At 37.1% G+C, this 26,521-nt stretch overlaps 1 protein-coding gene across 1 annotated transcript in view; it reads left to right on the top strand.

Annotated features, from left to right (window-relative positions):
- Positions 1-12,410, top strand: part of Selenof (selenoprotein F) — a 50,355-nt gene extending 37,945 nt beyond the window's left edge. The window contains exons 4-5 of the mRNA XM_070006354.1: positions 9,020-9,069; positions 11,536-12,410. Of these exons, the coding sequence (XP_069862455.1) occupies positions 9,020-9,069; positions 11,536-11,667 (182 nt within the window). The 3' untranslated portion in view covers positions 11,668-12,410. The remainder of the gene's footprint in view (positions 1-9,019; positions 9,070-11,535) is intronic.
- The last annotated feature ends 14,111 nt before the right edge of the window (positions 12,411-26,521 follow it).

Raw genomic sequence — 26,521 nt, forward strand, 5'->3', positions numbered from 1 at the left:
ACTGGACTGAACCGTCCAGTAATCTATCATCCAAGTCCCACAGGCATGCGCCCGTCACCTAGGAGATGGGACTGCACCTTCCTCCATCATGAAGACAAGGTGGAACCAGTTAAACCCAATTCCCTATCCACCACGGGGCAAAGATGGGGCCAGTTAGACCCAACAACCTGGCTAAAATACAGCAACTTGTATCGGTCTTTTATATTAGTTCTTCAAATGACAACATGATTAGTCTTATTCCTATTCTGTGCTTTTACTAAGAGAATTGCAGGTTCTGTCATTAGAAAAGCAATGTTTACCATTGGATCTGAATATTAAATAACACAGCAGTTGCCAAAGTTTTGTCAATTACCTTATACCATACTGATTATATTTACTGATTTGTATTTTTTTTTTGTTTTTTTAAGTGCTGTTAGGTTACTTTGGTTGTTTTTATTTTTAACAATACCAGTGTATATCCTAGCATATTAGAATCCTCCTGCCTCAGCTTCTAAATGCAGGAGTTATAGCCATGTGTCATCATATTTGACTGAATTGTTTTATTAATAATCTTCTGTGACTTAGTTTTCATTGATGCTGCAAAAAGCCATCCTATTTATGAAACCAGATTTTATGTCTGTGGTAACATAGATTTCTTTCTTGCTTTTTTTTTTTTTAATTTGTTTGGGTGGGGAATAGAGTCTCACTATGTAGCTTACAGTAGTTTTGAACTTAAATCCTCCTGCCTCCTCCATGTTACATCTATGTTAAGCAACTCCAGTGTTGATAAAGATCATATTTCTTAGCCCAGATCCAAAAACAAAGCAATTTACAACAATAAATTTTCTTATTTTAAGCTTTTTAATACACGAATGCAAAGTTAAGATTTCACATGTGTTTGTTGTGCTCTATTATTAAATGAAATAATTGTATGAAATGGTGGGGATGGATATGAATGACATTTTATTATGATTGACATGTACTTTTTTAATCAATAAGAACTAAGTATATGGCTATTCACAGTCTTAATCATATTTGCTATAAGCTTTTATAATCAAATCTTAAAATCAATATTCAGTATATTACATTGTAGGACTACATGTGATGTAATCAAAGATGTGTCATATATAGATGTAGGTCTGTTTTGTCCCTTTTCATTTCTATTTTCACTGTATGTGATTCTTGGAAATAAGTAATTCAAACATTTTTCTTTAACTTCAAGACATACACTTATTATCCAATCCCTGCTTATAGAGCAAGCACTAGGATTGATATGTGTGTTAAAGGTTAGCTCTAACATGTCCCTGAACGTTAAGTCAGGAGGTTCTCCTCAGCCATATAGACAATAAAACTTAGCTCTTAGGGGTAGTATAAGTGACAAAATAAGAATCCTAAGGGAAAACCTGAATGAAACATTTAATACGTGATAAATCTGTATCATTTTGAAGTACAAATTTGCCTTTATAATTGACAGTCATAAGCTCATTTCCTAGAAATAGTGATGGGTCTGATTTCTTTCAAAATTTCTGAACTGATTATCATTGAGAAGTACTAAAATAAGCCTGATGATTGTGGCTCATGCCTATAATCCTAGCTACTCAAGAGCCTGAGCGCTCAGAATCACGGTTCAAAGCCAGCCTGGGCAGGCTTTAATTAAACTAAGTCTATGAGACTCATACCTCCAATTAACCACCAGAAAAGTGGAGCTGTAACTCAAAGTAGTAGAGTGCCAGCAAAAGAGCTCAGAGACAGCACCCAGGCCCGGAGTTCAAAAGAGCTCAGACAGCCCGCAGGCCCGGAGTTCAATTACCACAACTGACAGAGAAGAAAAAATACTGCCATTCTTCTTATTTTCAGAGAATAAAACTTATTCCATCTTGTGGTTACTTACTCTATCATTCCTTTTGAATATCTAAGCTATATTAGGGATAATTAAACCATAGTGAAAAAAACAGGGCTGAGAAGGTGGCTTGGTGGTAGAGCACTTGCCTTGCATGCATGAGGCCCTGGGTTCGATTCCTCAGCACCACATAAGCAGGAAAAAAAGCCGGAAGTGGCGCTGTGGCTCAAGTGGTAGAGCGCTAGCCTTGAGCTGAAGAGCTGCGGGACAGCGCCCAGACCCAGAGTTCAGGCCCACAACCGGACCCAAAAAAAAAAAAAAGACTAAAGTTAGAAGGATAATGTAATAATAAAGTGAAACATCAATATTACAGTTTTCTGTGATTTTTGTTACTACATGGCCTACATAGTATGACGCCATCTTTGTCCAATTTGTAGGGGTTTTAGTTTTCATTGGACACATTTGTGAATTCAGATATATTGTTTTCTACCCATAATGGCATAAAAGAAAATTGACAAGTTTTCATGATTGTTAAATGAAAGATGAATCTTGTGCTTTAGGCCTCAATTGTCCAGTTATCTAGCCAACCACTGGCTATTTAACCCACTCAGTTCCTCAGTGAATTGCAATATTTCAATGCTCAGTACATTATATCAAACAGATCAGAGATAGAATATTGACGTTAATGCAGAAATTTCTATTGGACAGTGCTACTGTAGACTAATGATAGTATATCTAATTAGATAGCAAAATCTCTGGCTGTGATACTTTATTTACTAACAATTAGAATGAGTTTTCTTAAAATCAGGAATCAGTGAATGAACAATATATAAAGAAAGTAAATTCTTGTTTCAAGCAAATACTTTATCATACATGAGTGTGTGTTGTTCTGGTGATTATAACACCTAGTTTTTATGATGTTTATGCCAAAGTAGAGGTATGTAAATAGATGTTTGGCAGGAAATGGATGGTGTAAGCTGTGGGTTTAGTTCAGTGATAGAAGTAAGTGTACTTAGCAGTTAGGTCCTAGGTTTAATCCCCAGCACTTCCTTCATTAAAAAATTAAAAATTACTGGAAAAAAATACTGGATTGATTGTTCTAATATATTTATATAACTTTGTATTTTACAAATAAAATGGTCATCTTCAACAAAATAAGCCTTCAAATACTATCACTTTGACAATGTAAGTACAAGAAGAAAAGCCAGAGCAATAATAAGCTAGAATCTACTAGAAATGTATTTGAAATCTAGAATCCATATTTGTAAGATAGGTTTGTTACCAATTCAAATATGAGAGTCAGTGAGCTATTAGTTGCATCAGAGCACATTTTATTTTATTTACCTTCAAAACCAGGAAAATAGTTGGCTTAAGTATGCTCAAATTCTTGTTCATATGTGTCTCACTTTGTTTTTTTGGAGACATGATCTCAAAAAAAGGCTGCCTTCTCCCTACCTAAGCCTTTTCAGTGCTAAGATTATAGATTATACATCTGTATAATCTGTATTATACAGATCTGGCTTATCACTTTGAAATAGAAACAGTGTCTACTGTAATTGTACAGTAATTCTACAGTAATTGCTATTTTTTTCATATGTTCCGAACACTAATCTATCTTGGTTCTTCTTCAGAATCTAAGGAAAATAAATGTATCTTGAAAAGGTGTCATTTATCCGAATATTAGTTTCTCTTTGTATATTGACAATTCATGAAGCTGTAGAGCACAAGAAATATAATTAAATGTGATTACAACAAGCAGCTCTGTATATTAAAATACCAAATTTTTGTCAAGTGTTTAAAAATTCACTATTTGGATTTTTCTTATCCTTTGTAGAGCATCATGAGAATTTTCCCATATAACACTGTCATGTTATATATGTTCATACTGGTGATTCAAATCATTACTGCATTCAAATTTGTCCTCTCTCCCATGGTACTGGAATTTTTAACTCAGGGTCATGCACTTGACATGTTGTACAATCTTTTTTGCTTTTGTTATTCTGTGTTTTTTGTCCTGCTTAGCATGGACCCCTGCCCACATATTTATGCTTACTGCATAGCTGGAGTGGCTGTACACTCATATGCCCAGCATTTGGTTGAGATGGAGGTCTATTGATAATTTTGCCCTGGGGACTGACCTTAACTTTGAATTCTCACAGTATCTGCTTCTCAAGTAGCTGGGATTAACAGGTATGAATGGCACCCAACTAATTACTGTCATTTTTTTTTTTTTCCTGACTGGTGAAGATCCAAGAATACTGTTGCCTTTTTTAGCATAGTTTTGTTTAGGTTTTGAAGTGCTAGAGAACAAACTCAGGGCTTTGCACCTGCTAGGCAAGAGTTTTACTACTGAGCCACATGTACTCCAGCCCTCTTAGCATATATATTTGCTGTATTTTTTTTCATTTACTTTCTCCATTCAAAACCTTGGCAGTTGTTTGACTATTATGAAATGTCAGTTTTTTGTTTGTTTGTTTGTTTGTTTGTTTGTTTTGCTGTTTGGAGAGGGGTTTTCTTTTTTTTGTTTGTTTTTTAAATTTTATTTTATTTGTGAACATACTGTACAGAGGGGTTACAATTGCATGGGCAGGATAATGCGTACATTTCTTACCAAGCACTGCAGCCTCCTCCTTTGTTTACCCTTCACATCACTTCCCAGCCTCCCTCCTCCCCCCCCAATCCCCATCCTTCTCCTTCCCCCCTTCCCCCCCCACCGCACCGACGTTGTAAAGCTCATTTTGGACATGGCAACTTGTACTTCTCATTGTTGCAACAGGTCCACCTGTATCCTTAAACAACTGGTTTTTCCCCATCTCCTCCACAAGTTATACTGACATCAAATATAGTGAAAGCAGGGGTTATACTGTGGGGGAGGGACATACAAAGCAACAGAGAGATAATCTTATAGATGCATTAGAAACACATGCATGAAAGAAAAAAACATTAAAATACATATCTAAGGGTTCATTTTCCTGACATCACATTATCTGACCTTTTCTGCTTGACTCATACATATACTAGATATTGCAAATAAGGGAAACCATGGGACCTATTATCCCTAGCCATAAAAGAAATGCAAATCAAAACAACATTGAGATATCACCTCACTCCAGTTAGAACGGCAAAAATCAAGAACTCTAACAACAACAGATGCTGGAGGGGATGTGGACAGAAAGGAACCTTACTTCATTGTTGGTGGGAATGTAAACTTGTTCAACCACTTTGGAAAGCAGTATGGAGGTTCCTCAAAAGACTTCACATAGATCTCCCCTATGACCCAGCAATCCCACTTTTGGGCATTTACCCAAATGTTTACAAACAAGACCACACTAAACCTACCAGCACAACTATGTTTGTTGCAGCATTATTTACCATAGCTAAGATCTGGAACCAACCCAGATGCCCCTCAGTAGATGAATGGATCAAGAAAATGTGGTATATATACACAATGGAATTCTATGCCTCCATCAGAAAGAATGACATTTCCCCATTTGTTAGGAAATGGAAAGACTTGGAAAAAATTATATTAAGTGAAGTAAGCCAGGCCCAAAGAAATGTCAGTTTTTAAGATCAAGATAAGGTAAGACGTAAAGTCCTTTTGGTCTTTGAGATTGTGTTGCAGAAAGGGCATCATTTGATATTCAGTTCTTAAGTTTTCAGTTCTCTAGTTGCATTTTTGTTGCCTTTTGTCACTCAGGTACAGTAAATCTTACTTCTCTTAATCCAGGGTACTTATTACTTATTATTAAATTAATAGCATTTGTGCTAAAATATAGTCAATGGTAGAGTGTTTTTCTAGTATGAAAGCCTGAAGCCCTGCTGAGTTTGACCTTCAGCTGTGCATACAAATAATTAGCAATTTTTAATTTCTTTGATTCTGGGAATCAAACCCAGGACTAGTCACACTCTGAACAAAGCTCTATCACACAGCTATAGCCTGCCCCGATTGCATTGCCGTCATTGCCTTTATGACCATCTTCTGCCTCTTTTTTTTACAAATCTGTTTTAAGGAAATTGTAGGTTTCTTACTCTTTTTTTATTTATTGAAGTTAAAGAACATAGTTTCCTCATATTCTCAGATAACTGATCCAATGCCATGTGTATATGATGTCATTAAAGATTTGTTTTTAAAAAGTTCATTTACTGCTTGTAAAAAGAGATTTGCCTATACAAAGTATCTAACAATTATTCTGATTCAGATTGAGGATGCTTTATGGATCTCTGCCTAACAGAAAAGAGTTAAAAGCTGAGAGAAACAGTCGTTAGGGACTCCTCTTAATATTTCTTTTAAATTTGTTCACTCATTTCATCCTATTAAAAGTCTGTTAAATGAAAATTACTAACTGCTAACAGTTTTGTTTTGGATACAGAAAAGAATAATCTTTCTTCAGAGTGGTTTCTTAATGTAATTGGAAAAACAAATTGACACATTTGGAAGTATGTTGGATACTGTTTTGTCCATGCATAGAGAGTTAGCTAACAGTCTAAAATGCAGTAGGATATCATAAAATAACTTGTTTGAAAGTTCTTGATTGAGCAGAATATTTGAACAAATCTTGCAGAATGAAATTAAATAGAAAACGTAACTTTAATCAGTCAGAATAACAGTTTTATTTTGAATTAAGTTTTGCAGGGAGAAATTAGTATCTTTCAAGTCCTCAAAACTTTAAAAGAAAATTTCACTTACCCTACCTTCATAATGAAAAGTCAGTAAATACACTTGTTTTCTAATTCTAAGTTTGAAGAATAAGTCTCTAGCTCGGAATATGGCCTAACAACACCAGCCTCTCAAGTACCAGGCCCTGTGTTCAAAGCACAGAAATATAAGATACTAAACAAAATGCTATATGTGTTATGTTTAAAAAATGTGTTCTACACTACTAAATATCCCCATGCTGCTGATCACATGTATGGTATATATGTGTACACCGTTATATGTTATAGACTGTGATAGACAATTTGCTCCAGGAAAGTTAGAATGAACTTGTAACTTTAAATGAGCATCTTTATTCCACAATACTGTGAAATTTGGGAAATTATGTAATCACTTAATCACAATTAAAAAAAAAAAAAAGAACCTTGCGGAAGGTAGGGAGGGAAGGGATGGTAGGGGGAAAACAATGGAGGGGGTAACAATGCTCAATAGGAAGTATACTCATTACCTTGCTCATGTAACTGTAACCCCCTGTATAATATCTTTACAATAAAAAAAATTTTTTAATGTGTTCTAAACTTTTTAAATTTGATCAGATAGACATGATCATTATTGAAAAGTTGACAAGACACAAATATTAACAATGAAAAAAAGAAGGAAATGCTCCTTTAAAATTTGCCCCTATCGATACCCCAGGTTAAAGCCTTCTGTTTAGGACTTTAGTTAGTGCTTCTGAGCTGTTTCATTTAGAAATGAAATTATTTAGGAATAAGTATGTACTATTTTTTCAATACCCATAGGGGAAAAAAGAATCTATAACCTATACATCATAACAGTTTGTACTTTGTGAATAAATATAGGTCAGTATCATTTTTTTAGTAATTGATGTGTTCATCCTACCAATAGCCTTTTCACACATTTAGATTATTTCCAAATACCTAGGTTTTTTTGTTGTTGTTTTGTTTTGTTTTTGGCCAGTCCTGGGGCTTGGCCTCAGGGCCCGGGCACTATCCTTGAACTCCTTTTGCTTAAGGCTAGCACTCTTACCACTTGAGCCATAGCACCACTTGCAGCTTTTTCTGCTTATGTGATACTGAGGAATTAAACCCAAGGCCTCATATATGCTAGGCAAGCACTCATTCCCAGCCTTCCAAATACCTGAATTTTTATGAAGACCTTAAACATATCATCTAAAAGTATAATCTATCAATATAAATTGAATCCTATAAGTATACTAACAAACTTAAAACAGTACATTTTAACACTTGCTAAGTACCCTTTTAGAAGGATGTTTGGACCTCTTTCCACAACTCAACCTAGGAAAAACAATCTCTCCCAGCTTCCTCTTTTTTTCTACTCTAAAATAAATCTGTATGTATCTTGCTCTTTGCCATTATAATTATTAGTGTACCTGAGCATTTATTTCAATTGTTGATTGATCCTTTTTCTATTAATTACATGTTTCTATCTTCAGTATTTTTTCTTTATTGTAAGAACCTCTTAATACATTGCAATTTAGAGATAATTTTTACCAGTTGGTCATGTTTATGGTAGTGGTGGTATTGCTGCTCTAAAGTTTCAATTTTTATGCAAACCTATAAAGCATTTCTTTTAGGGGAAGAATTTTGTTTCCCATATTCATTTTAGGTATCTGTTTTACAAACTTTAGTGAGTATTCTGAACCTCTCTTAGCATTTATCACAAGTGTAATTATTTGTTTAGCCTCTTCATCAAACTGTAAATTTCATAAAGTCAGGGACTGATATGTTTGATGTAGCTATGTATGCGGTCTTACATATAGTAGATAACCAATATTTTTGTGTTAAAGTTTTACTCTATGTGAAATGTATTTAAATATGATTCGATGTTGATACCTATGTTTTCTGTTATTCCCAAATAGCTCAATAGTTTTCTCAAAAGTTTTCTTTGAATAATTCACGTATACATCAGACACATATATCCCTTCCCATTCCTTTTTTCTGATTAATAACTTTACCATATTCAAAACATGTAAAATATTTATCTCTAGGCTGGGAAGGTGGTTCAGTGGTAGAGTGCTTGCCTTGCATGCATGAGGCCCTGGGTTCGATTCCTCAGCACCACATAAGCAAAAAAAAAAAAAAAAAAAAAAAGCTGGAAGTGGCGCTGTGGCTCAAGTAGTAGAGTGCTAGCCTTGAGCTGAAGAGCTGAGGGACAGCATCCAGGCCCAGAGTTCAGGCCCCATGACCGGACCAAAAAAAAGAAAAAAAATTTATCTCTTCTAATCGTTTAAGTGTTCTGGTCTCAGTATCATGGAGTATATTATTAAATTGTTCCCTCATATTTTACTTTGTAAAGTTGTCTTGACTATTTTCATTTATAGCTGAGCTATTTGGTGTTTTTACTAATTTGAAAAAGTCTTAAAACATATAGTCTGCCACAAAAGATTTATTTTCTACCTATTTGAATAAGACAATACTTGGTTTAAGTTTATTTCCATTTTTGGTGTTGATCTTTGAGCTGGCTGAGATTTTGACATAACAATTTGGATCTTTTTTTCCTTTAAGCTTTTGTCAGAAGTGATAAACCCAAACTGTTCCGTGGACTACAAATCAAGGTAAGATTATTGTAATGGAACTTCTCCAGATACTTTTTGAAGTAAAATAAGGATAAAAACGATAGCTGGACACTGGTGGCTCACACTTGTAATCCTAGATACTCAGGAGGCTCAGCTCTGAGGATTAAGGTTCTAAGCCACCCTGGGCAGGAAAGTCTGAGACTCTTATCTCCTTTAACTACCATAAAAATATTGAAGTACAGCTGTGGCTCAACTGCTTAAGCAAAAAGACTCTGGATAGCGCTCAGGCCCTAATTCCAAGCCTCAAGACCCACACAAAAAATTAGTTAGTATGATAAATATAATACAAATAAGTATAAATATCCATAAATAAACTTTGATTTTTTTAGAGCAGTTCTTTGTATACAGAAAATCTGGAGTTTCCATACTATTTAACCTCCACCCTTACCCTCAGTTTCCTGTTAGAATTCAGTAAGTTTGTATTAAGGTTCAGTTTTTCTTTTGTGTGGCTGAAGTTTTTCCAATTGCATAATAACATTGTCATGCAGAATATTTTCTCTGTCCTAAAAATCTTGATTGCTTCTCAGATTTATCTCTCTGTCTCCTCTACCACTGCCAGCCACTTGTCTTGTTCTTGCTTTATGGTTTTGCCTTTTGTAGAGTGCATATAATAGTATTTTCACATTGCCTTCTTTTACTTATCAATGTGCATGTAACGTTCTGAGAGCTTCTTTTCTATGCTTCAATAGCTCCTTTTTATTGCTGAACAATATTCTGTTGTACCACAGATTCTTTTTTTTCTATTCATCTATGTAAGAATAACTCTATAGTTTGTAGTTTGGGCCAACAGTTAACACTTTTTTATATAATTTCTATGTATACAAAAGTTTTCATTTAATTTAGGGTAAATACCTAGGAGTATGAATTGCTGGGTTTTATAGTTTGACCTCTGTGTGACTTGGAAATATTTTCTTCTACAGGTTGTTTTTTCAATCTGTCCATTGTTTCTTTAATTGTACATAAGTTTTTTGAGCTTAATGTAGTCCTAGCTGTCATCTGTCTTACTTTTGCTTTTTTTCCCCACATTTTAATTTGGATTTTTTAGGTTAGATTGTTTTGTTTTGTTTGGAATAAGTTATTTTGGTTTTGCTAAAATTTAAGAATTGACTGTTTAATGTGAATCCTTTTATTGGATGTTTGTTTTGCAGAGATTTTCCTGCCAATCTGTAGCTTATCTTTTTTTTGGAAGGGAGGAAGGTTTGTACTCAGGGCCTAACACTTGATTAATTTGTGTAATTGATTGGTGTTCCACTACTTGTACCAGCCCAGTCTCAAAGTCTTTTCTGCCCAAGCTAGCTTTGAAACCTCCATTCTCTGGATCTTCCAGATCTCAGCCTTCTGAGTAGCTAGGATTACAGGCATGAGCCACCATTGTCTGCTTGTAGCTTGTATTTTTATTCTCATTGTCTTGAATGGAGCAGACTTTATTCTTTGGGACTGGAAGTACAACTCAATGGTACAATACTTGCCTGCAGTGCATAAGGCTCTGGGTTCCACCACCACCACCAACACACACACACACACACACACACACACACACACACACACACACACACACACACACACACACACACACACACACACACACACACACACACACACACACACACACACACACACACACACACACACACACACACACACACACACACACACACACACACACACACACACACACACACACAAAATTGGGAATATACTGAGTGTTGATAATGATATCAGAACTTCTCTCCATCTCTCAAGTCCATAATCCACAGAATTTTGAAAAAAAAAAAACCACATGAAGCATAATTGCTGAAAGAAGATATAAGAAAGTACTCTTTCTCAACACAGCTATATCTTAGTTATCAGGTTTTAGTCACTTAAAATCAAAGAGTTAATCTTGTGACATTATAAATGCATTGGTTTTATTGTCATTTTTTCCCAGATTTAGAATTTCACAGAACTATAAATACCGATTCCAACCAACTAATGGATCTGAAATTTCAAGAACTCCACCTAATTCTAAACTGATTATAACAACATCATTACATTTCTTAAGCCAAAGGAAACTTATAATCCAGCATAGGATTCTATATCTAATTGTTTTTATGCACGGCTTATTTCACAATTTCTCTTATACCATTCTTCTATCTTATTTGAATTCATTTACCACCACTATCAAATTTTAAGCTCTTCAGTATGAGTCATGTATGCAAAAAATAGTTTGTACATTCATAATAAGCTTTAAATCCCAAATAAACTGTCTTGATACCAGCAGATACTTTTCTGTTTAGAAGAAATAGTATTTTTTCTCACATTTATGATGCCACTTAATTCTTTCTTAAAAGACTTTCAGATCTATTATTATGTTACATCTAAAAATTTTTAATTGCTCTTACATTTTTTAAAATAACAATGCCCTTTCACAGCAGAAAATAATGATCATGTCCCTCTTTTATACAGTATGTTCGTGGTTCAGATCCTGTACTGAAGCTTTTGGATGACAACGGGAACATTGCTGAAGAGCTAAGCATCCTCAAATGGAACACAGATAGTGTGGAAGAATTTCTGAGTGAAAAATTGGAGCGCATATAAATCTTGCTTAAATTCTGTCCTATCATTTTGTTGCCTTATCAAATGAAATATTACAATATCCAGAAAGTTGTTCTGCATGCTTCCATTGATCAGCCTTTCACTGTGAGGCATTAAACATTCTAGTTAGAAGTTGAGGTGGCAGCACAGCCTATAATATGTGAGGAGTGAGCAAGCTTCACAGAACCCACTTTTTCTAAATTTCTGTCCATTTGCATTTGTTGATACCACTAATGAAATGCTTTGTAACAGGCTTGTCATTAAATGCAAAGGATAGTTTGATAATTGGTCAAGTTTAATCAACAACAGAATTCTAAATCAGGAAGAGTTAATGAAGACAATGCTATGCCTCCTATGCTATGTGCTCTTTCAACAATAATGACAGAAAACTACAGAGCAAGTAAGATCAACTGAGCCTCAACAGATTGCCTTCTCCTCGGAACCTCTTGTGTTTTGTATTCCACCACTTTCTTTTTAGTAGAAATATTATTTAGATTGTAATGAGTGTCCTGCAGAAAACTTTGGTAGCTTATTATTGTGAAAACAGCTTGGAGATCTGCAGTAAGAGTGGATCATACACAAAGATTTGCATCAATGAAGACTACACAGAAAACCTTTCTTAAGGATTTGTGCAGATCAGATATTTGGCAAATTTTTGTGCTTTATATTCTTATAGAAAAATGTTCATTTTAAAAATGATCACTTGTAATACCAAAATATAAATAAAACCAGTCAAAAGTCTTGAATTTGACGTTATCCTAATTTGTCTTCGCATGTTTAAAAATGTTAATGTTATTGCTGCATTCATCTCAGCTATTTATTTATTTATTTATTGCCAATCTTGGGACTTGAACTCGAGGCTTAGGCACCCTTTCAGGGCTGGCACTCTATCTCCTGAGCCACAGCTCCACTTTCAGCTTTTTGCTAATTAATTGGAAATAAGAATTTCATGGACTTTTCTGCCTAACTGGCAGTACTGCAGTACTTAGATCTCAGCCTCCTGAGTAGTTAGGAGCCACAGGCACCCAGCCTAGTTTTTGGTTTTCTATTTTAAACAAAATGTAAAAATTGCTGAACCAGTTAAAAGTTACCCTAAATTCTATTGTTGGTAATAGAGATCGGTTATTAGTCTTTACCAGTAGTTTATGTCATATAATATTTAAAATTAGTCCATTTTTAAGGGTAGCAAGAGAATATTGTCTGCCTAAACTGGCTTTTTAAAATAGCATAAGAAATCCTGTCAAGCAGACTATAGTCTACTTTGGATCATGGCATAAATAGTTGATAAAACTAGAACTGGTTAACATGAAAGTGATCACTAATGGCTATTGCTATTTCAGAACAAAAGGGATATTAAGCCAGTGTGGACATTGGAAAAAAAAATCATGGAGTTGCCACCACATACAGAACAATAGTGGTATTGATGAACAAGACTTCAAAACTTTTGCGATTGGCATACAAAATAATTAGACTGATTTCTCGGCAGAAAGTGCCAGTTAAATGAGTATCTAACATGGAGTGTTAGCAAAGAGAGGCCTTGAAACTATTGTATTCATGCTGTTGTGAGAGATCAAAGAAGCTGAAGAACCCCACCATATTTTAGATCTTCCAGTTCTCAAGCTGATGAATAATAGGATATCTACCAAGCCCCAATTTTTTAATTGGGAGGTTCAATTTACTCAGCTAATTCAGAGTGGTTTTTGCCAATTGCAAGCAAAGAACAGCTTTTTAAAGAAACAAAAGCACTGATTACCAAGAGTATTAATACTGATCCAAAAAGTATTGTTTTATAGCCAAAGTCTGACATTTGATTCAGCTTATTCAAAGTCACCACAAATAACAGCTATTTAATAACTGAAACTTTGCTCACCTTGCCAAAACTATATTACTTATAACTTAACCAGTAATTTATTTCTAAATTTAGCAAAGGCTTCTTATGAGTAAAACACAAATAAAAACTAAAGTATATTGTTTAAAGGCTTGAGAGCTTTTAAAAATTAAAAAGAAAGAAGTACAGGAAAAGCCTTTGAAGGTAGATCCTGCAAATGTTTAATAGTTAAAGGCAGAGATGTAGCTCCATGTTAGAGCACTTATCCAGCATACACAAGACTGTATGTTTGATCTCCCAACACACATAAATTAAGTTGTCAGTAACTAGAGTGAAAACATTTACAAATACATGGGAAGTAGTGTCGATGTCATATAGCTTCATAGTATTCCTTCTACTTAAAAATTGACATAGCTTTTAATTGTCTATTTTTCACATTTTTGCATATTTTATTGGAAATGCTACTTTAAAATGACTAGACTTGTAGAATGAATAGAGTGCAGTCTAAACAGATACATGAAGCAAGATTATACATAGACAGGTTGACGGGGAAGGGACCCACAGGTCCCCAGAAGCAAACTCCATGTTTTTTATGGGAGTAATGGTTCAGTATCCATTAATCCAGTAACATAGGGCATAGTAACTACCATGAGTAACAAGAGTTAACTAACTTTTTAAGTTTTGAGGGGAAAAAAATCATAAAATTCATCTACTGGAGTATACAATTCAGTAGTTATTTAATATGTTCCAACATGCAGTTTTATCCCTCCAAAAAGGAATTCTGTGCCCATCAGTGGTCAGTCCCCATACCTACCCTACTAGCCATGTGTGTAGCATGATTCACCTAGTGTATTTAGGGTTTCATTCAATGTTCTTAGTCTCTTTATGATTTAATGTCCCTTTTATAGTCAGCCCCCCCTTTTTTTTGGAGGGGGTCCGGTTGTGGGACCTGAACTCTGGGCCTGGGCACTGTCCCTCAGCTCTTCAGCTCAAGGCTAGCGCTCTACCACTTGAGCCACAGCGCCACTTCGGCTTTTTTCTTTTTGCTTATGTGGTGCTGAGGAATCGAACCCAGGACCTCAGGCATGCAAGGCAAGCGCTCTACCACTGAGCCACCTTCCCTGCCCAGCCCCCCATTTTTTGATAGAGATTTGGGTTTCTATTTTGGAGAGTTTTATTATGAGTAATGCAACTATATGCCTTTATGTACAACTTTTTTTTCTCATGCTGGGAGACAAACCCAAGGACTTGTATATGCAAACTATATCTCCACAGCCCCCACTTAACTTTCTGAGTAATTGCCAAATTTATTCAAAGTGGTCATACTCATGGCATTGCGATTAGCAACTTAAGGGCCCCGATTTCAGCGTGTGCTGTAGGTTTCTGTTCTAATGAAGAGCACAGTCATTTTACAAGCCTACCAATAGGAGCCACTTCAGTGCATTAAGCACTTGGCCTTCCACTAAAGATTCTTCAGACTGGTATTTAAATCTTCGATATTTTTAGATTCTCAAATTTACCTGCCTTTCTGCTCTCTATTCTAGTCAGAAAGGCAACCTTTGATCAGCTTAAAAGCCTAAGTATACAATTACGGTTATAGTAAAAAACAAAATTGAAGTTACTAGGACAGAATCACAAAGGAGACAGAAATGATTTTAGGAATCTACGCTTCAGTTTGAAGCTTAGCTGAAAGGCAAACAGAAGCTCTCAAGAGAAAAGAGTGAAGTGAAATGTCTTCCAGTCAAGGAAGACCACATGGAATCACACTGATCTAGGAGAAAGCATCTTCATACACCTAAAAGAAGGCCAACTTGTCTGGGACCCAATAGGCCAGAGAAAAAAAAATAATATGAAATGAGGCTGGGAGAGTAGGTAAAAAGGATACTGTTCAGGGCTGGGTAGGTGGCTCAGTGTTAGAGTGCTTACCTTGCATGCCTGAGGCCCTGGGTTTGACTCCTCAACACCACATAAGGATGGAAGTGGCGCTGTGGCTCAAGTGGTAGAGCGCTAGCCTTGAGCTGAAGAGCTGAGGGACAGCACCCAGGCCCAGAGTTCAGGCCCAATGAACGACAAAAAAAAATTTTAAAGAATACTGTTCATATCATCTTAAGACTTGATGTTGAAAACAGGAGAAAAAAATTTGTTAAGCCTTTAAGGGAGTAACAAAATCCAGTATGATCAACTGTGAAGTTTATAGGCAATCAACAACTAGTCACTTAAGAAAATAAATGTTTATCCAGTGCTTTAACTTCCAAAAAAATATCCTCTCTAGGAGCTTTATACCTAATTCACTATTTTTAACTACTCACCAATTCTCTTTGAAGAACAAAATTAAAGACAAGCCTAAGCATAATTCTTAAATTAAGATTCAAGGTTGGTTTGTATATACTCAGAATCCTTATATTCACTAGCTATGTGAGCTAAAAGGAAGTGCCTATTAGTCCACACTATATTTGTGTATTCTTCCTTTCCCCATCTTTTGTTGTTGCTATTATAATAGTCTTGCTGTATTACCTCCATTGGTTTTGAACTGCACAGACCCATGTGATTCTCCTACCCTGACCTCCTAAGACCCCACTACAGGATTTGCCACCACACCCACTAATCTCAAAAATAGCTCCTCAACTAGTATTTGACCCAATTCCTGATTCTTATCTGGAATCCTAGATCATGAATATCTATATGGCCCATTTACACATCCCATTTCCCACTATTTTGAAATCTGTTCTGGATTTAGTTATTTTCTTGTTCCTTTCCTCCTAACTTGAACACCTGGACACTGCCCTCTAGTACAATGTCTACATTTTTCCACCTGTGAACAGTGTCTAACTCTAGCCAAGCCTTTTCTAGCCACATTTCTATTGTATTACCACCCCAACACTTAATATTTTAAAGCGGTGAATGTTTCTTTTGGTCATGGATATGTAATATAGAAAGAGCTCCTTTACAACTACTCACCTCTGCATTTACAAATTACCAACTAGAGTAGCTCAACTGGGACTAACTGGGACTAGAAGATCCATTTGAGAGGAAGCTTGGAAAACAAGGAGTGGTTGTCATACTTTCCATTGGCACTTGGGGCTTCCCCCTATCAGTGATTGGATTCCCAAATAAGCATCCTAAGAGTGGGAACTGCTAATTTCTTTTTTTATTACTATAAATTTTTATTTTTATTTTTTGTGAACATACTGTACAGAGGGGTTACAATTACATGGGCAAGATAATGAGTACATTTCTTATCAAGCATTGCAGCCTCCTCCTTTGTTTACCCTTCCCATCCCTTCCCAGCCTCCCCCCCCTCCACTCAATCCCCCCTCCCCCCCCTCCCCGCACCAAAGTTGTAAAGTTCGTTTTCGACATGACAACTTGTACTTCTCATAGATGCAATGGGTCCACCTGTATCCTTAAACGACTTGTTTTCCCCATCTCCTCCACAAATTATACCGACATCAAATATAGTGAAAGCAGGGGTTATACTGTGGGGGAGGGACATACAAAGCAACAAAGAAATAATCATAAATGCGCTAGAAACAAATGCATGAGAGAAAAAAACATTAAAATACATATCTAAGGGTTCATTTTCCTAACATCACATTATCTGACCTTTTCTGCTTGACTCATACATTTACTAGATATTGCAAGTCAGGGAAACCATGGGACCTATGTTTCTTTGGGCTTGGCTTACTTCACTTAATATAATTTTTTCCAAGCCTTTCCATTTCCTAACAAATGGGGAAATGTCATTCTTTCTGATGGAGGCATAGAATTCCATTGTGTATATATACCACATTTTCTTGATCCATTCATCTACTGAGGGGCATCTGGGTTGGTTCCAGATCTTAGCTATGGTAAATAATGCTGCAATAAACATAGTTGTGCTGGTAGCTTTAGTGTGGTCTTGTTTGTAAACATTTGGGTAAATGCCCAAAAGTGGGATTGCTGGGTCATAGGGGAGCTCTATGTGGATTCTTTTGAGGAACCTCCATACTACTTTCCAAAGTGGTTGAACAAGTTTACACTCCCACCAACAATGAAGTAAGGTTCCCTTCTTTCCACATCCCCTCCAGCATCTGTTGTTGTTAGAGTTCTTGATTATAGCCATTCTAACTGGGGTGAGGTGGTATCTCAATGTTGTTTTGATTTGCATTTCTTTTATGGCTAGGGAGGTTGAGCATTTCATGTGTCTATTGGCCATCCTTCTTTCTTCTTCAGAGAAGTTTCTCTTCAATTCTTTAGCCCACTTATTTATTGGGCAGCTGTTTCTTTGAGGATTTGTTGTTGGGGGATTTAATTTTTTGAGGAACTGCTAATTTCTTAAGGCCTGGGCCCAGAAATGTCCAGGAATCTGCTATTTGTCAAAGAATCACAAAACTCAAATTCAAAAGGAAAGGAATAGAATAGACCCCGTGACGTCTGTTTTAGCTTTCAGTTGCTGTGACGATACCTGAGATAATCAACTTAAAGAGAGTGTTTACTTTGACTCAGTTTCAGTTGCTTCCGTCCATGATTCCTTGGCCTGTTGCTTTTGGACCTGTAATGAGACAGACCATCACACTGGGGAACAATGTCACAAAGCTGATAGAAGAACAAATCAAAAATAAGTGCATAGAGGAAAAAAACGGGAGACAGTGAGAGAAGGGGTGACATCCAAAAAGAAAAACTGTTAACTCCTCTGTACATCACCTTTAAAATAACAAAAGAATTAAAATTTAAAACATTTAAAAAATAGGTATAGGAAAGGACCAGCCTCCCAATATTCCTTCTAGGCATACTTCCAATGTCCTAACATTCTTCCACTAAACTCCACCTGCTAAAGATTCTGTCACCTCCCAGTAGTACCACAGACTGAGGACCAACCCTTTAATGCCTTTGAGAGACATATCAAGTGTCAAAAAGAAAATTGAAGGACATGTTATGAAACTTACCACAGCTTCATCTACAGCCCAAAGCATTTGAGTGAGTGGCGTGTGTGTGTGTGTGTGTGTGTGTGTGTGTGTGTGTGTGTGTGTGTGTGTGTGTGTGTGTGTGTGTGTGTGTGTGTGTGTGTGTTGCCTTAAGGACTTTTTTCTGAGAAATTATTAATTTCAGCATGTACTTCCCGCACTTAGAATCCCACACTTAGGGATTCTAATGTTATAACTAGAAATAAGAATTTGCAACCAGGCACCAATGGCACATGCCAATTAACCACCCAAAAGCCAGAAATAGATCTGTTGTTGCTTAAAGTAGTAGAACTAGTAGAACACTGACCTTGAGCACAAAAAGTCAGGGAGCAGCACCCAGGCACTGAATTCAAACCCCAGGACTGGCACCAAAAACAAGAAAAAGCAATTGCCTTCCTGATTTCCACCTTGAGAGTATCAACTTCATCAGCCTGATACTGCAAATACAGTTAGTGAATTAACACAAGCCTCTTTCAGTCTTTGAGCAGATCTTGTGGTGCAGGACATCTTTTTTCTCCCCTGTACAGGCCACTAACTCTGTAGATCTGTCTGGTCACTTTATCTGTAATTGGTATAAATGATCATTATATTCATGAGTACAATGATTTATTGTAAATAGCTTAGCATTCCCTTTTCTAATCATCTTGGCTAAGCTATAGTACCCATCTGTTCGGTCAAACACCAGCCATTCTTGTGAAGGTACTTTTTAGATATACAATTAATAGTTATAATCAGTAGGTTTTAAGAAAAGCAAATTACTGGGGCTGGGAAGGTGGCTCAGTGGTAGAATGCTTGCCTTGCATGCATGAGGCCCTGGGTTTGATTCCTCAGCACCACATAAGCAGAAAAAGCCGGAAGTAGGGCTGAGGCTCAAGTGGTAGAGTGCTAGTCTACAGCTGAAGAGCTGAGGGACAGCACTTAGGCCCAGAGTTCAGATCCCATGACTGACAAAAAGAAAAAGAAAAGCAAATTACTTCATAATGTAAATAGACCTTACCCAATCACTTGATGATCTTAATAAGAGAAAGACAGAGGTTTCCCTAGATGGAAGGAATTCTTCCTTAATTTTGAATCGCAGAAACTCTGCCTGAGTTTCTAGCCTTCAATCTTCCTTGCAAGATACCTGACTCAAGATTACAGTACAACAACCACCTTTCTGTTAGCTATATTGTACTACAAATAGGGCAGAGTTTTTTTCCCCCCTACAATTAACATGAGCCAATTTACTTAAAATAGAAAAAAATCCTTAGATTTTTATATAGGTAGACAGATTCTATTGATTCTGTTTCTCCAGAGAACAATGACTAGATCACCTTTTACAAAACTCCATGCATTAATGATCAACCAACCCTCAGTTATAAAGATTTACAAGAAAAAAATGAACCTAAGTCATGGTGTAAGCCCTGTGCAAATTGTGTTCTGAAATTACTGTTCTATGATATTGAACAGAATTCTGACAGACTTCTGAGAATCTCCCAGCCGGTGCCTTTTCTAAGGTGGTTGTTTTCTTCATTAGCTGTTAACACATGAGGTTGTGTTTATGTTTGGCTGTGCATAAGATACACTATCAAAGCTAATTAAATGAGTCACTTAACTCTGTTTTCAAGGAAAGACGTAACAGATGTAAAAAATAAAGTCTTTTGTTTGTAAACAATGATGTTTGGAATTTGCAGAAGAGCAAAACAAAAGGACACAAAAATAGGTTTTGTCATTGATTTGCAAACAGAAGTGAAAACGTTTCTGAGTGATATAAACTAGCTCTGGACGAAATCCCTTTTGTCCAATCATATCATCTTTCAACAGTTATTGGTCTGTTAGAACAGGTAAAAGTGTCCGCAATGTAACAAGGTATTTTTGTCCTGTCTAACATTACATAGATGTTTGTAAACTAGGGGAAAAAATTGTGAAATACACCTCAGTTCTTAAGTGGTGCATTTGCGAAAGCTGAGGCCGGATTTGTTCTGCAGAACTTTCAGTCGATCACTAGTAACAGAATAAGGCCAACGTCATCTTAAGGTTTCCATTGTGAAATGGCTTTTGCTAGGATCCTAGAACATGGCAGAGGGAAGTCAGGATGGGGAGGAGAGGGCAGTAGTCACTGGGGATGGTCTTATTGACTTTCCTTGTGTTCTTTCCCTCAAACTTCAACAATGGATGGCACATTTGCTCTGCTTCTCATACTTTCTGCTCAGGGCCATCTGTGTGGGTCCCTCAACCCCTTGCTTTGCCTATTTGCCATCATGTTGGTTTTTCTCATGACCTCTGAGTGCACTCAAGCCTTGTCTTCCCAGTGCTCTTTTCAGAGGAAGCTCTCAAAGTGTTCCATAAATTGGAGTTGACAGATTTCTTTTGATTTTGATCTTTTCAGTATTTTTTTTCTTCTACATCCATGGATGATCAGCTGTTGGCATAAGACAGTCCCTCATTAAGATCACGTGCACTTTCTGAACAAATAACAATGAAATTACATTCTTGATGGATTCTTTTTGGAGTGACCCTTTGCATCTTTACAACTCAAATTTTAATATATTTAATAAAATACAAACACAAAGCCTGAGCTTTATTCCTTGAAAAACATTTATTGGCAAAATGTAGAGTTCTTTAGAATTTCCACACTTTTAGAATTTTCAGATTGAGAATCCTTGCTATTCAGGAGGCTGAAGGATTGAGTTCAAAATGAGTCTTGGCAGAAAAGTCCACAAAATTTTATCACCATAAAACAGCATAAAAAGCTGGCCTGGAGTTGTGGCTCAGGTGGTAGAGTAGCATCCATTGGTAGAAAAAAGTCTGGCAAAAGTGTAAGGTTCTGAGTTCAAGCACTAACTAGTACTAGCACACACACACACACACACACACACACACACACACACATACACACACACACACACACCATAATATCCAATGAAAGTCACTACAAGCCAGATATTGTAGTTCATGCCTACAATCTTAGCTACTAAGAAGGCAAATGCAAGGATACTGAAAACTTGAGGCCAGCCTGAGCAAAGTCAGCAAGAACCCTATCAAAAACAAAACAAAGAAGTCTGGAGGTGTGGTTCAAGTGGTAATGGACCTGTCTAGTGAATTGAAAGCCCTGATATCAAACCCCAGTAACAAAAATTAAAATAAAAGTTAACTATACACTGGTGACTTATGTCTTACTACAACTAACCACTGAGTTCAAGAAGGATTGCATTTCACAGCCAGATTCAGCAAATACACAAGACTGACCTTCGCCAAGAGCTGGTGCCTGTCATTCCATTTACAGTGAAGGCTGAGATCAGGAGGATAATGGTTCTAGGACAGCCCAGGTCCTCTTTCAGTGGAAAAAGCTTGTTGTGGCATGTACCTGTGAACCCAGCTAAAGTCCAAGCAATGTCCCCATTATAAAAGGGGGTGGGGGGTAGGGAAGCTGGACTAGAGTTCTGGTTCAGCAGTAGAGTACCTACAAAAATATAGAGAAATGGGCTGAGCCTCAGCCCCAGAACTTCTGGGATGCCATAATCTACATTTTTAACAATCACCACAGGCAATTGTGGTGGAGAAAAATTCAGGTTATGCTTAAAAAATTGAATTGTAGGAATCTAACTACTAAGGATCTCAGCACTTGATATTTTTGCTGGTCAGATGTGTACTTTAAGTTCTGCTGCAGTTGAACTATAAGTATACTACTTTTGAGACTACTACAATAGTCCAAGAAAGCAATGATGGGGCTGAGGTAAAATAATAGCAAAAACTGAACTATGGATATATATTGAAGGTTTTAGATTATAATCAGGTAAATGAGTACAGAGACTTGAGGAGAGTCTCTGAATATATATGGGTCCTAGCTAAAGGAGACAGCTACCGATCGTGGCTATACTAGAGAAGAGGGTTCCAAAATTCTCCCTTCTCAAGAGTCACGAGTTTGAAGAGAGTTATACTGATCAAATGCAATATATGTATTTCTGAAATACCGTGGTGATGTCCCTTGTTATGATTAATACACCCTAAAAACAAACAACAAAATGAATTGCAGGAAAGTAAAACAGGCTCTGTTAGTGGAGTAGATATTAGAGAAGGGGAGAGGGTGAATGAGAATGAATGTGATCAAAGTGGTTTATTTTCTTATATGAAACTTGTTGAAATTGTTGTAAGAAGGGGAACATAGGTATGGGATTATGTCAGAGGGGGGTGGATTTAATCAACATATAAGATAGTACTATAGAATGTCACAATGACCCCCCCCATAGAAAGACATAAAAATAAATTAGAATGTCAAAGTGTGTGACTTAACATTTTTCAAATAGTGGAACCTGTTTAATTGTGTTGCTAAACTCAATGGAAGCTAGACATGTTTTAGAGAAGCCCACAAGACCCTTTTTTTTTTTTTTTTTTTTTTGCCAATCCTGGAGCTAGAACTCAGGCCTGGGCGCTGTCCCTGAGCTTCTGTTGCTCAAGGCTAGCACTTTACTGCTTGTGCTTCAGTGCCACTTCTGACTTCTTCTGTATATGTGGTACTGAGGAATCAAACCCAGGGCTTCATGCATGCTAGGCAAGCACTTTACCACTAAGCCATCGAACTCCACTCCCAAGCTACTGGAGCGTATTTGAAACTTTGGCAAAGTTTCAAATTAACCCCCAAAAATCAATGGCTTTCCTGAATGCCAAAAATGAGAAGAGCGCAGCTGAAATCAGGAAAGCAACTCCTTTTGTAATAGCCCCACAAAAAATAAAATACCTAGGAATAAACTTCTAAAGAAGTGAAGGAACTCTATGATGAAAACTTTAAAAGCCTGAAAAGGGAAATTAGAGCAGAACTAAGGAAGTAGAATAACCTCCCTTGGTCCTGGATTGGGAGGATTAACCATGAAAATGGCAATACTTCCAATGGCTATCTACAAATTCAATACAATATCCATCAATATCCCAACCACATTAGTCAATGAAAGAGAAGAAGCAACCCAAAAATGCATATGGAACAATATAAGACCCTGAATAGCAAAAACAATCTTTAGCAGAAAGAACAGTGCTGGAGAAATAACAATACCAGACTTCAAACTCTACTACAAAGCAATAATAATCAAAAATAGACCTGAAGAGCAATGGAGTAGAACCGAAGACCCAAAATGAACCCATAGACCTATAGCCACCTAATCTTTGATAAGGGAGACAAAAAAAATGGAATGGAAGAAAGACAGTCTTTTCAGTAAATGGTGCTGGCGAAATTGGTTAAACACCTGTAGAAAATTGAATTTAGATCCTTATTTATCACCCTGCTTAGAATCAACTCCAAATGGAACAAAGACCTCAAAGTAAAAGCAGACACCCTGAAAACAATACAGGGAGGAATCAGAGAAACTCTAGGGCTCCTTGGCACAGAATGAAATTTTCTTAATAGAGACCCAGAAACACAACAAATCAAAGAAAGGTTGGACAAAACCATTTGTCTTCACAGCAAAGGGCAGAGCTAGCAAGATCAATAGAAAGAAAGCCCACAGACTGGGAAAAGATCTTCACTCACCATACAACAGACAAAGGCCTCATATCTAAAATATACTTAGAGTTCAAAAACTTAAGTCACCCAAAAACAAATCCTCAAAGCATCAACTGCCCTATTAATAAGTGGGCTAAAGACTTAAAGATAGACTTCTCTGAGGAGAAAATAAAAATGGCCAGAAGACACATGAAGACATGCTCAACTTCTCTGGCCATAAAAGAAATGTAAATCAAAACAACATTGAGATTCAACCTTACCCCAATTAGAATGGCTATAATAAAAAAAATCTAATAATGACAGATGCTGGAGGGGATGTGGCCAAAAGGGAACTCTTACTGCATTGTTGGTTGGAGTGTAAACTTGTTCAGCCACTCTGGAAAGCAGTATGGAGGTTCCTTAAAAGACTATACATAGAGCTCCCTTATGACCCAGCAATCCCACTTTTGGGCATTTACACAAGTGATCACAAACAAGGCCATTCCAAAGCTACCAGAACAACTATGTTTAATCGCAGTATTATTCACCATAGCTAAGATATAGAACCAATCCAGATGCCCCTCAGTAGATGAATGGATCAAGCAAATGTGATATATATGTGTGATATATGTATATATATGTGTATATATATATGGAATTCTATGCTTCCATCAGAAAGAACCACATTGCCCCATTTGTTAGGAAATGGAAAGACTTGGAAAAAATCATATTAAGTTACCCAGTCCCAAAGAAATTTAGGTCCCATAATTTCCCTTATTTGCAATAATTAGTATACATATAGGATAATCTTATCAGATAAGCTAAAAAGCTCAAAACCATGTACAAATGAATAAGATGATGCTAAGTGAAATGAACCCCAAGACATGAACACAAGAGGTCTGTCTTTATTGTTATTGTTTTAAATGTACCATGTGATTTGATTTTATTTTTTGTTGTTGTTGTTGTTTCCTCTGTATGTTCTTTCCCCTATGGCATATCCTCTGTTGTCACTGTACTTGATTTTGGTGCCCTGCATCTTGTATATACATATATCTAATCTGGGGAGAGGAAGGGGAATAACAAAACGCTGAAAGAAGGACACAGGATGACCCATTACAACAAAGATACCCACAGGACAGTATATTGGAAACGAACTTCACAACTTCGGGAAGGGGGGAATGAAGGGGGAGGGAGTGTGGGAGGTGGGGGAGGGAAGGGATAGTGGGACAACAACAAGGAAGGGAAAGGGTGGGTAACAATGTAATGCACTCATTGCCTTACTCATGTAACTGTAACCCCTCTGTACGGCATTTTAACAATAAAATAAAATTAAAATAAAAAGAAGCCCAGGGCTGGGAAGGTGGCTCAATGGTAGAGCGCTTGCCTTGCATGCATGAGGCCCTGGGTTCAATTCCTCAAGCACCACATAAGCAAAAAGAAAAAAGCCAGAAGTGGCGCTGTGGTTCAAGTGGTAGAGTGCTAGCCTTGAGCTGAAGAGCTGAGGGACAGCGCCCTGGCCCAGAGTTCAGGCCCCATGACTGGACCCAAAAAAACAAAAATAAACAAACAAAAAAAGAAGCCCACAAATCAGTTTGCACCAGCTCTTTGGATAAAAAAAAAGAACAGGAGGGGCTGGGAATGTGGCTTAGTGGTAGAGTGCTTTCCTAGCATGCATGAACCCCTGAGTTTGATTCCTCAGCACCACAAAAACAGAAAAAGCCAGACGTGGCGCTGTAGCTCAAGTGGTAGAGTGCTAGCCTTGAGCACAGAGAGGCTCAGGGTCAGTGCCCAGGCCGAGTTCAAGCCCCACGATTGGCAAAAAAAAAAAAAAAGGAAACATCAAGAAAGACTTAACCAACTCACAAATGTGGAAACTCAGAGCTGAGAGCAAAGAGCCTGTTAAGGAAAAAAATGAAAGCTTTCCTTTTGGGATTTGAGTTTAAGAAGTCTGAGATTTCCCAGGTATTTGTTTGGGTAGATTTTCCCATATGTGCTTGATGTGCAGACAAAACATGGGTGAGAGAAATGTTTGGTGATCCTCAACAAATATTGGCAGAGAGGTTTCTTCTGAGGGCTCTTCACAGGGCTTTGACACAGTTGTCTGTACACCCTGTGCTACCATATGGCCACTCCTTTCTGGGTGCATATGCATGCTCAAATCGCCTCTTCTTGTAAGGACTCTGGCCTTGCTGGGTCATGTGATCTCATTTTAACTTTAAAGGCCCTACCTCTAAAGGCAGTCACATCATGAGGGACTGAGAATTAGGACTTCAATGTATGACTTCAGAAGAGAGCAAAATCCACCCCATGATCACTGCCAGATCCCAGGTTTCAGGGAGCAGGGAGGTTTTCAGGGAGAAATGAGTTCAACAGAAAATGGGGGTAAGAAGCAGAGACAATTGCTTGGAGACATTTGAATAAACCAGGAAAGACTAGGATTTTGGCCAGAGAGAAACACACGTGCTTACAAAGGGAAGACTCCAGTGAAGAAAAAGAAGCTGTTGGCGAGAGGCAATGGATCAAATGCATGAATGGGGAGACATGGCTTCAAACAGAAGGGGGAGAGCCCGGAGAAAAGAGGCAAGCCTGGGCATATTGGGATGGAGAAGGGGAATGTTGAAAGGATTAGTTTTC

This window comes from Dipodomys merriami, unplaced genomic scaffold, assembly GCF_024711535.1.
Source record: "Dipodomys merriami isolate MVZ:Mamm:240054 unplaced genomic scaffold, mDipMer1.0.p SCAF_7, whole genome shotgun sequence".
Taxonomy (NCBI): Eukaryota; Metazoa; Chordata; class Mammalia; order Rodentia; family Heteromyidae; genus Dipodomys; species Dipodomys merriami.